This window comes from Nannospalax galili, unplaced genomic scaffold (assembly GCF_000622305.1).
Source record: "Nannospalax galili isolate Female #2095 unplaced genomic scaffold, S.galili_v1.0 scaffold18, whole genome shotgun sequence".
NCBI classification, from domain to species: domain Eukaryota; kingdom Metazoa; phylum Chordata; class Mammalia; order Rodentia; family Spalacidae; genus Nannospalax; species Nannospalax galili.
Genome location: NW_008346548.1, coordinates 300,994 through 313,451, shown reverse-complemented (window position 1 = coordinate 313,451; position 12,458 = coordinate 300,994). Strand labels below are relative to the sequence as shown.

The following is a 12,458-nucleotide window of genomic DNA, read 5'->3' as shown; positions in this document are numbered from 1 at the left end:
AAATTAAAAAGCTCAGTGTTCAGCACATAGCTGATGGCCTGAGGGATGGGCTGGGGATAAGCCTTGACTTTATCTTGAACCGTAGTTGTGGTTCATTATAAAAGCCTGGGAAAGCACTGACTGCATCACAGACAGGTGCTCCTACCATCATCTGACCCAGTAAGTCCCAGGTAACTCAACAGTAGGCCAGAAGTGCTAAGTAGACCTAAGTACAAAGGCCATCAGCTAAGCTCAAGGGCTATAAATTATTTATGAATTAGCATGCTGACAATAAACGTGTTATCTAGATACTGAAGACTTCTGTCATGGTAAGTCAATATTGGAACTACACCGTCCTGTCAGAAGTAGTATGTCAAAATCGTCTAATGAATGAAAAAAAAATGATTCTTTTATAAGTTTTTTTCTTTTTGATACAGAGTCTCACATGGCACAGGTTGGCCTATAATTTGCTGTGTAGTTGAGGATGACCATGAACTTCTGATCCTCCTGTCTCTAACTCCCAAGTGCTGAAATTATAGGAGTTTAGTTTATGTGGTGCTAAGGATCAACCCCAGGACTTCATGCATGCTAGGCAAGCACTCTAACAACCGAGCTACATTCCCAGCTCTACAAACATTTCTTTTTCAAAGGCACTGGATGTTTAAAATTTAAAACATCATTTGATGCTATTTAGTCAAATAATCTTTCTTCTAATCAAAAAGCTTTCTCTAGGGTAAGGGTGGAGATGGGGAAGGAGGTCTGAATGTAATCAAATTCATTATATGAAATTCTTGAATCAATAACATTTCTGTTAAAATTTAAAAAAAGTTTTTTCTAGTTCAAGAATTAAACAATAGCTATATAGATTTAGCCAGGTGTGGTGGTGCAGATCTTTAATCCCAGAACTCAGGAGACAGAGGCAGAGGGATCTCTGTGAGATCGCGGTCAGCCTGGTCCACATAAGTGAGTTCTAGGCCAGTTGGGCTATAGGAAGTCCCTGTCTTAAAAAGACAAAAAAAGGATTAGAAATGGCTCAGCAGTTAAGAACAATGACTGTTCTGGCAGAAGACCCAGGTTCGAATCCCAGCACCCACAACTGTCCATAACTCCAGTTCCAGGGGATCCGACAGCCTCTTCTGACCTCCATGGGCACTGCATGACACAGGTGCACTTACGTACATGCAGGCAATACACACTTACACATAAAATAAAAATAATAAATATTTTTTTAAAAGACAAAAAGTTATACATTATTAATTTCACTTGCAGATTCCCTAATTACAATTAAACATGAACATAATATTGTGAATTTTATTACCCTAAAAATACATAGACTATATATACTTATATATGTATGAAATAAAAATATAGTGCACATTATAAGGTTTTGTATAATTTTATAGTTGTGCTAGATATTCTATAGATTTGGGAATTTCCTTTCCTTACTTTTTTAGAGTATTATACATGATCAAGAAATCTAACTAATGTGACTAACTAATGTGACTTTATCAGTCTTGGAAAAAAAAAAAACTAGAAGCAAACCCAGCCTGATGATATATGCCTTTAATTCCATATAATTCCAGTACTTGGGGGAAATAAAGGCAGAAAGATGGTGATTTCAAGGCTAATATGGGTTACATAAGTCTGAGGTAGCCTAAGCTACATAGCAATATCCTATCCAAAAACAGGAAAGGAGGGAAGGATCTCGAGGTCAAATGGGACTTGTAAAACTATAGACAGAGGCCGGGCATGGTGGCGCACACCTTTAATCCCAGCACTTGGGAGGCAGAGGCAGGCAGATCTCTGTGAGTTCAAGGCCAGCCTGGTCTACATAGTGAGTTCCAGGACAGCTGAGGCTACAGGGAGACCCTGTATCAAAAAGACCAAAAAAAAAAAAAAATTATAGATGGTATTAACAGTATACCAATTACCTAGCAGTGTGTTTTGTACCTATTCATAAACAGGACTTGCCATTATTGTTATAGATATTAGTATGTTTTTAACATTGTTCTTCGGAGTTCACTAGGACTTTGAAACATAGTTTTCTCTTTGTTTTTGCTAGTTTGTTCTCTCTGTCTCTTTATGCTCCACTCTCCCAATATTGGGATCGACATTGTTGGGGATCAAACCTAAAGCCTTCCACATGCTAATTCTATACACACACACACACACACACACACACACACACGTGCGGGTATGCACATGTATGTATGCATGTAAGCACACCTGTGTGGTAACATGTAGAGGCAAGGGGTTGACACTGAAATGCCCTCAGTCACTTGTTTACTGCAATTTTTGAGACAGGGTCTCTCATTGAACCTGGAGCTCACCATTTAAACAAAACTGGCTCTGGCCAGCAGGTCCCAGGACTCCTGTCTCTGCCTCCCCAGCACTAGGGTTACAGGTGTGCTGCCATGCTTGTTTGGGCCTGGGCTTTGGGATCCAAACACAGGTCCTCTGGCTTGCAGCATTTTGTAGTAGCAATTGCTTTACTCCCTGAGCCATCTCCCCAGCCCCACTTCGAGTTCCTTCTCTGGAGACCTTCTAAAGTCTTTAAGATTCCAGTTAGGATAGCTTTATATAGTATTAAACTTATATGCTTAGTTGTTTCTGATCTCATTATAGAGCAGAAATGGCCACTATTCTTATTAAATGAGCATACAGTGCCTACATGAAACAGAATTGTACATCAATTTTAAAGACCATGAAATGATCCAAAGGTTTGACAAGTACAAGTAATATGAAGATGGTAAGTCTCCACATGTGTGAACCAAGAGCAAGACGGCACCAGTATCTCTCACTTCTTTTTCATTAAAGTATAGAGCTCAGGGGGCCAGCATGCAGGGCATCCCCAGAGCAAACTGGCTAACTAGACTAGCAGAATTGGAAAGCTCTAGGTACAAGAGACCTAGTCTCAATATATAAGGTGGAGAGCAATTGAGGAAGAAACCCAACACCAACCTCTGACCGCCACATACATGCACACACATGTGCATACACACATTTCCTCACACATGTGAACACACATACAAACACATATGTAACTTTAAAAAAATTATTTTATCTTTTTTTTATTTTACGTATATGAGTGTAGTGCCTGCATGCATGTAAATGCACCCCTATTGTACAAAACCCATGGAGGTCAGAAGACGGCATCAAATTCCCTAGAACTGGAGTTACTGAGGGTTGTTAGCTGCCATGTTGAGTGCTGGGACTCAAACCTGGGTCCTCTGGAAAACCAGCCAGTGCTCTTAACTACTGAGCCCTCTCTCTCCAGCCCTGAGGGAACATTTTTCTTTTTAAAAAAACAAGCTCTTCTAAAAATAATTACATTTTGGCCAGGTATGGTGGGGCACGCCTTTAGTCCCAGCACATGGGAGGCAGAGGCAGGTGGATCTCTATGAGTTCAAGTCCAGCCTGGTCTACATAGTGAGTTCCAGGCCAGCTGGGGCTACAGGGAGACCCTGTCTCAAAAAAGACCAAAAAATAATAATAATAATTACATTTTATTTAGTGTGAGTTTGTGTGTGTGCATGCACACATGTGCATGTGTGTATGCATGCATGCATGCATGTGGAGGTCAGAGGGCAGTTTGAGAGAAATCAATTCTCTCCTTCCACCATGTGGATCCCAGGAATTGAACTCAAATTGTCAGACTTAGTGGTAGGCTCATTTACTCACTGAGCCACCCTGGAGTTTTCTTTGTGGGTAGGTTTTTGATTACTAACTCAATCTCTTTCCTTACTGTAGGTCTATTTAGATTTTCAATTTTTAAATTGACTTGATTCAATTGTTTTTGAATTGTTTCAAATTCAAAACAGACTTAAGTCTGTTTTGGTAATTTGTGACTTTCTATGTATTTGTCCATTTCATTTATGATAACTAATTTTTTGGCATACAAGTGATCAAAATACTCCATGTGAGGCTGGCAAGACAGCTGTCAGTAAGGTGCTTGCCACACAAGCACAAGGACCAGTAATAGATCCCCTGCACCCACATAAAAAGCCAGGGGGTCCACGCTTGTAATCCCAGCACTGGGAGGTAGAGACAGGTAGTTCCCTGGCATTCACTAACTGCTCAGCCTAGCCTAATCAGTGAGCCCCAGGGCCCAGTGAGAGTCTGTCTCAAAAAGCAAGGTGGATAGCTTCTTAAGAACAACACCTGTGGTTGAATTCTAGCCTCTATACAGAAGCACATATACATGTACCTGCATATGTGTGCACATAAGCACAATAAACAACTATTTTTTGATTGATTGCTTTTATTCTATGTGTATGAGTCTTTCACCTACATGTATATAAGCGTACCTGTGTCATGCAATGCATGTGGAGGTCAGAAGAGGGAGTCAGAGCTCGTGGAACTGGAGTCACTGATGGTTGTTAACTACCATGTAGGTGCTGGGAACTGAACCCAGGTCCTCTGCAAGAGCAGACAGTGCTCTCAATCACTGAGTCATCTCTCCAGCCCCAGGAATGTATTTTTTATTGATAAAAGGGCCAAATCATCTGGAGTTCATAAAAGTCATAAATACATATGTGCCTAGTCAACAGAGCCCTAAAATGGTCCTCTTTGGCCTCCAAGGGCATTGCATATACATGGTGCACTTTCATATGTGCAGCCAAAACACTCATACACAGAAAATAAAAAATATAAATTCTAAAAATCTAAGAAACCACTCGCAGGTCTATTACTTTTAGTTTAAAGTTTATCTCGTCAGATATTACAATGGCCATGTCTATTCTCTTTTAGTCACTCTTTTCGATCTCATTTTTCTTCTTTCATTTTCAATATATTTGTGCCTTGAATCTACTTTGTCTCACATATAATGAATAGATTATATATTTTGTAATTCCATCAGTCTTTGCATTTGATTGCAGTGTTCTATTTATGTTTAATGATCTGTGTGGCATCTATCATTATACTAATTGTGCACTGTTTGTCAAATGCTTGTGTCCCTTTATTCTTCCATTACCATCTTCTTATGTGTTAAGTATATATTTTCTAGTTACTATTTTACTTCTATTGATGTTTCTTTTACTATTTTTTTCCTTGGTGATTACTCTAGGGATTAAGATTAGCATACTAATTTGCAACTATAGGGATTAAGGATGTAGCCCTAAACTCAATCCCCAGAGCCAAAAAAACAAGACAAAAATAAGGAGTCTGGGGAGATGGCTTAGGGGGTAAGAATGCTTGCTGTGCAGGCATGAAAACCTGAGTTTGAATCCTCAGCACCACATAAAACATCAGGCATGGCTGCACTTACCTATAGCCTATACCTACATTGGGGGACAGACAGGCTGAGCCCAAGAGCTTGTTGGCCAGCCAACCTAACCAAAGAACTGAGCTTTCAGTGTAGTAACAGACTCTGTCTCAAGGCAGTAAGATGGAGAACAAAAAGAGAAAGACATCACATCCTCTTCAGGCCTCTGCATGCACATGCCAAGCATGGACTTCCACATACTTATATGCATGCATTACACATGCATATAATCACACACACACATACACACAAACAACACATATACAATATACCACACACAAAAATGTTTTTTTAATTAAAAATTTTAAATATTGCTGCAATACTTGTTCTAGAAGGAAGTGAACTTTTAAATAAAATATTCATGGTAAAAATTTTAGTTAAAATATTTTTACATTTGTGTGTGTGTGTGTGTTTATACACATGTGCCATGGTGCACATGTAGAGGTCAAAGAACAACTTGCTGATATCAGGTCTTTCCTTGCATTACATGGGTCCCACAAATCAAACTCAGATCATCAGGACTGTCAGCAAGTGCCTTTACACACTGTGCTTGATAGCTTTAGTGTCAACTTGACATTTCATTATTATCCAAAGTAGTTTACCTTAGGGTTCACTCTTATGCATTCTATGTGTTTGAACAAAAGTTTAATAGATGTATCTGCCTGTTATGGTATTGTGCTGTATGGCTTTAGTTGTTAACTTGACGCACCTGGGTTGAGGGACCCTCAAATGCGGAATTGCCTCCATTGGACCAGCCTGTGGCCATGTCTGTGGGGGAATTTATTGATTGTTGAGTAATGTGGGAGGGCCTAGCCCACTGTGGGTGGTGCCACCCCTGGGCAGGTGGGCCTATGTTGTATAAGAAAGCAGGTTGAGCAGGGGCCAGGGGAGCAAGCCAGTAAGCAGCATTCCTCCACGGCCTGTGCTCCAGCTCCTGCCTCCAGGTTCCTGCCCTGAGTTCCTCCTACCTTGGGCTCCTTGATGAACTGTGACCCGGGAAATGTAAGACAAAATAAACCCTTTCCTCCCCATGTCGGCATTGGTCAGAGTGTTTTGCTACAGCAATGGAGAAAACAAACTAGAACATTGAACCATCTCACTGGTTCCTAATATTTTTTAATTTAAAAAAAAAAAAACTTTTTAAGGGGAATGGAGAGATGGTTCAGGGGTTAAGAGCACTAGCTGCTCTTTCAGAGGACCCAGGTTCTGTTCCCAGCATCCACATGACAGCTAACAACTATCTGTAACTCCAGTTCCAGGGGATCTGATGCCATCTTCTTCCTTCCACAGACTGCATGCACATGGCACACTTATGTGTAGGTAAAACACTCATATACACAAAATAAAAAATATAAATCTTTTTACAAAAATTTAAAGAACACAAAAATAATGATAGGTCTTGTTTTGCTTTAGTTTCTTCTTAGAATTTACATTTTCATCAAAACTAAATTCAGAAAAATAAGAAGGAGTTCTTCCCTTTAGGCACACACTAGAGGGCTCTTAGAAGAAGCACCTGCCTCTGGAATGAACACTTACCTTACCTAATAATACGTTCTGCCACAACCTAAATATACTGAGGTAGCTTCTATCCCTGGCACCAAAAGATGTAAAGAAAAACTGCAAAGAAAAATGGGAGGACAATTTTAGTGCCATGGAAAATACGGGGAAAGCATCTCATGAAGGTCTGTGAGGCTTTGTCACAATTAAAACAAACTAGTATTCATCACCGACCACTTATTTTTACCTAACGTTTTGTTACAACATAAGAAACAGGTAACTGTTGTAAAAATGAGGTACCTATAAATCCTACCCTATAATAAACATCATCTTACAACAAACAATTTTTCAACACAATCTGTCCATGTTTACTAGGGAAATGGGCTGTATAGGCATCTATTTATGTTCATCATAGCTTGCTCAAATTAATCTAAATACATTTGTGGAAAAAATGAAAGTTTTAGTTTATTCTGAATGCAGCAAAGATACATGAATTGCTCATCATTTGAGCCAAGTATAAACAAAGAACAAAACAATACATTTCAGAACTTGATACTATTTTAAGGATATTAATGTTTAATTGTATCATCTTTCCAAGTTTTAAAAAATACCAGAAATATGGAATCTCTGCTAACCATGCACATAAAACACCCAAGTAAGAACTCTGAGCTTGCCTGGCATGATGGCACACACCTTTAACCCCAGCACCTGAGAGGTAGAGGCAATGGGATCTCTGTGAGATAGAGGCCAACCTGGTCTACATAGTGAATTCCAGGTCAGATGGGGCTACAGGCAGACCCTTTCTCAAAACAAACAACAAAAACAAAAGACAAAAACAAACAAAAAAACCCAAACCTCTGAGCTTTTATTTGAATGTTATAGAAAAAAATGTGCCTTTCAATCTATAATTCTGTTTGTTTTCAGCACTATATATTTCTATGCATTTTTTTTTTTGCAAAGTCATGTTTTAAAATAGACTTTGATGAGAAAATTTAACAAGAGACAGGACTGAATGGAGCCTCCCAGTGGGTAATGTCTTCCAATCACTTAGCACGTGACCTCCCATCACTAAGTGCTTATCCTTAGGGAAAAGAAAACTAGTTCTTTGCTGGCATTAAATAAAATTCCACACAAACATGTATGACACTTTTCACAGATTTTAAAGTTCTACTTTTCAGTTCATTGAATTGAAACTTCGATTTATATTGTTTATAGAGGATACATCATAGACCTCTTTCAAATAGTATTACATTCAGACTATGTGACCCAGTGATTACTACTATACTCTTTTGTTTTTATTAATTTTTGGTTAGCATAAAAAATGGATTTCATTGTGATATTTTGAGACATATATAATTATACTTCATTCTTTTTAAGACCCGAATTTTTAATTTATGTATATACACATATACATATATTATATATATATATGCCACATGTGTGTGGGTGTCTGTGGAGGCCAGAAGAGAATGTCAGATACCCTGTAGCTGGGAACCCACCCTGTAGTGGGTGCTGGGAACCAAACTCTCAGGTCCTCTGAAAGAGCAATGAGTGCTCTTAACTGCCGAGCCCCCTCCCCAGCCCCTTACACTTTGTTCTTATTCACCTCCCATTGCCCTCTCCCAGCCCCTTTCTCCCCATCTTGCTGGTCCTCTTCCCCTCCCCCAAAATAGTACCCCCAATGCTGTTTTCTTAAGTCAAATTGTTTTGCCTAGTTAGAGTAACCTTATACTCTGTGTTTGCATACAGAGATGAAAACAATCTCTCATTTTCACCAATAAAACTAAACGTTTTGGTATTAACTTTATCCATTCTTGCATATAATCATCATGTCCCCAGCTCCTAAAAAATGATCAATTTACTCAACAGTCTCCATAAATACCCATCTTTCTTTATTCCCTGATACATTCACCTTTAAATCTATTTAATAAGCTTCCTAATTTGAGAAAACTGAGGAATAATAAGGAATAATAACCCAAGTTACTGGAGCCTAGAACATATTCTAGAACCTAAAACAACCAAAAATGCTAGCCTTTAGTCACAGAGCACAAAAAAAGGGTAAAAATTAAGGAGTTCAATGTTTTTCCCCATGATGATGGAAAAAGAGCTCAACGGGTTAGCACAGTGAGGACGCAGCCACCAGGGTCTATACAACTTAATAGTTCTATGATTTGGGGGGTCACTTCCCTTTTCTTTAGTTTCCTCATCTACAGAAAAAGATAATTATAATTGCATATTTTTGTGAGAACTAAATAGGAAAGTATACGTAAAGTGTTTAAAACATCACCTAGGACAGAATATTCAGTAACTGCTAGTTAGGTGTTACTATCAAAATAAAAATGCTTAATCCTGAAATTCCATGTATGTATGAGAAACAGCCAAACATGTTAAGAAGGCTAGGTCGGGCTGTTCACTGAAACAGTGTTTATAAAATCAAAATGTCACAATGAACTAAAAATAACCAAGGAAAATGTAGTATATTCATTCAGATAAAAGCTATATAGTACTTAAAAAGAGACCAAGCTATATTATGGGCCTATCTGTGACTCTAAGAAACTGTTTATTTTAAAAGGAGAATGAAGATAAACACAAACAAGGCAGTTAAAAAGCCAAACATGCATGTATGAATATATACACATTCATACACATATATGTGTGAACGAAGGTGAATATAAAGGAAGAGGGTCTAAATCAAGGTCTGAAAAGATGCAAACCAGATCAATACCAGTGTTTGCTTCTAGGAGGGCAATGGGATTGGGGATGACAGGCATGGAAGGAAGGTTTTAGCTTTAGAATTGCTTGATGATTTTGCTAGGTAATAAAAAGGTACGCATGTATTAACAGCAAGTATGTTTTAATTTCCCCCACCGAACAGTTCAAGCCTTTGGCAGAACAGGAAGCAGTAGACATTGCCAGAGGGTAAGGGTTGGGACAGAGGAACTACAGTCACCCAGAGCAGTGTCAGAACCAGAAACATGACAACACTGTCCTTACAGGAGAGTTGTCCAGAGTGGCAGAGCACAAATGCATAAGAAGGCCCTCACTTGTGTGGGTGGCCAGGAGCACAGTATCAGAACAATAGGACAAGTGTAGAGGAGGGGACAAGTCAGAGCCCATGGGCATGACCATGCAAGGGACTAGCTTGGTGTGTGGTATCAAAGTTCAAACACAGTGAGTGTGGTTACAAATGGGGGCTGTTTATAAGGGGGATCAGGGTCAGAGTGGATAAGGGCAGCAAGGTATGGTGGTCCTTAGGGGGTAGCCCTGTCCCAGGTGTCACAGCCTGAGCAGGGTGAGGAGAGCGGCCACACAATGACACAGTGAAGACTAGCACAGAAAGCCAGGGCACAAGCAGGGAATGCCAGGCATTCCTATGGAGGGGTGACCTAGCACAGGGTGATGTGAATATAGGGAAGGAGCCTGGTATGTGGATGAGCCCAAGCAGGAGAAAAGAATTCTGTAGGAACATGAAGGTCATGGTGGAATGGGGAGGAGCCTGACTTTAAGTATCAGAAATTAAGTTGGGCAAAAGGACCTCTATGTCAGGGGTGGGGGTGCAGGTAAAGACTGGCAATTTACAGGCTGACTGGGTAGGGATAATGGGTGAGATGCACATAGTGTGTGATTATACATACACAGCATGTACCTTTTCTCCATCTCATAGAGGACTCAGAAACAGTGACATCGCAATAGCAATAAATACATTAGCCTCTAAATACTACTTTCCTCTAAAAAAATTAAAAATCAAGACTTCTTGGAGAAATGGCTCATTCCAGCACTGGGGCAGGGGAAGCCTGAAATATCTTCCACAAAAAGCATAGAAATGAGCCAACCAGCAACACTAACAATAGTCCAAGAACATAGGAACTACATGCTAGCATTTCCATGGCCCAAATCTGGGAAATCTGAGCATCAAAATAATGATATTAATGAATTATTGAATGAAAAAAAACCATGAGGTCACAGTAATACAGATGACTCAATTTAAAGCTTGCTGAGAAGGGTAAGGTCACGTATGCAGCTGTTTCCTCTGGGCATCAGCATCTTGAAGCAAAGCACCTGTGATGCCCAGCACAAGAACCTAGCAAGATTGGGCCTGTTGTCATTCTCTCATGGAAGGAGGGGAAAGGTTCATGGAGCTCATGAGACCCTCACAAGACCTTCAGAGCCTCACGAGACCTCTTCTTGTCCCCAAGATTTCAGTATGCCATGTACAAGGTAAACAGTTGCTGGGGGTGGGACTTCTCAATGGAAAAGGAGTCACCCATGCTCCTCTAAGTACCTCCAATAAACTCACTGGTTCATTCAGCTAGATTTGGATAGAATCCTTTCTTTAGTCTTTTGGTTTCCTCTCTATCTTGGATCAATAGGTTTTTAAAAAATATCTCCCCAGGAAAAGACGTGCAACAACATAGTTTCAAAGTATCTTACCACAAAATGCTTACCATTACTAAGGATAATACACTAACTTCACAGCAAAGTCTGGGAGACACTACGTTAACCAAATGATCAGTGTAAACATCACCCTTAATGATACAAACTGAAATCATATGTAACTGAAATGATGCAACAGAAAAACACAACATCATTTCCATGTGTTCCTTCCCAAATTGCCATAACCTGAATTTAATCACAGCAAAATATCAGACAAATAGAGACTGAAGAAAAGTCAACAAAATAACTGATGCATAATCTCCAAAGGTGCCAAGGGCATAAAAGTGTATAAGAGACCAAGGAAGTCCTCCGGGAAATCAGGAGCATAATAACTGAGTGCAGTCAGCATGTAGTTCAGAGCTGGGTCTATGTGCTAGAAAGAACATTCCTGGGATAATTGAATGGCGTCTAAGGACTGAACAAGGGAACAGGTCAATGTTAATTTCTTCATTTTGATGACTGTTACAGTTATGTTGGAGAGTGTCTGTTGGGACTATATGCTGGAATACGGAGGATAAGACTGGGGTATGAGGATGTCACCCTTGACAACTTACTCTCACATAGCTTGGGAAGGAAAGTCTTTGCACTATTCTTGAAAGAGCTTTACAGGAATAGGAATATTTTAAAACTAGAACAAGGGACTATGGGTATAGTTCAGCTGTGGAGTAGTTGCTTGGCACTGCAAAAACAACAAAATTTTTTAAAAAATAGTGCATTTGAAAAAAACTTTGCAAGATTAAAAGGTATAATTACAATAATTAAAGGTCATGATACTATTTCTCTCTCCCCACCTCCTCCCTTTTTCTTCTTTCCTTCTTTCTTTACTCTTCCCCCATTTCTGTACTTTCTTTATCTTCATTACCTTCTTAATTTCTTTCTTTTTCTTTCTCAGCAGTATGCTTCTAATGTTAGACACATAGATACCTAACCAATTTTTCATGTGGATAGAGAAAGATTATTCAGACATCTCCACCAAGAAATAATAGATATCATGTAAGTGAATAATAAAAATGATGGCAGAGCTGGAGAGATGGCTCCATGATTAGAAGTACTTGTTGCTCTTGTAGAGGACCTGGGTCCAGTTCCCAGCACCTAGATGGCAGCTCACAATTGCTTATAACTCCAGCTCCAAGGGATCAGACACACTCCGACACATAAATAAAAATAAATCTTAGGGGCTAGAGGGAGACCCTGTCTCAAAAAGACACTGGTTGTTTTTGCAGAAGACCTGGGTTTGAATCCCAGCACCCACCTGGCAGCTAACAACTGTACGTAACTCCAGTCC

General features: G+C 39.5%; 1 protein-coding gene across 1 annotated transcript in view; it reads right to left on the bottom strand.

Annotated features, from left to right (window-relative positions):
- Gramd1c (GRAM domain containing 1C) overlaps positions 1 to 12,458 on the bottom strand; it is a 101,482-nt gene that overhangs the window by 50,877 nt on the left and 38,147 nt on the right. Inside the window, exon 6 of the mRNA XM_008842853.3 lies at positions 6,779 to 6,859. Coding sequence (XP_008841075.1) covers positions 6,779 to 6,859 — 81 coding nt within the window. The remainder of the gene's footprint in view (positions 1 to 6,778; positions 6,860 to 12,458) is intronic.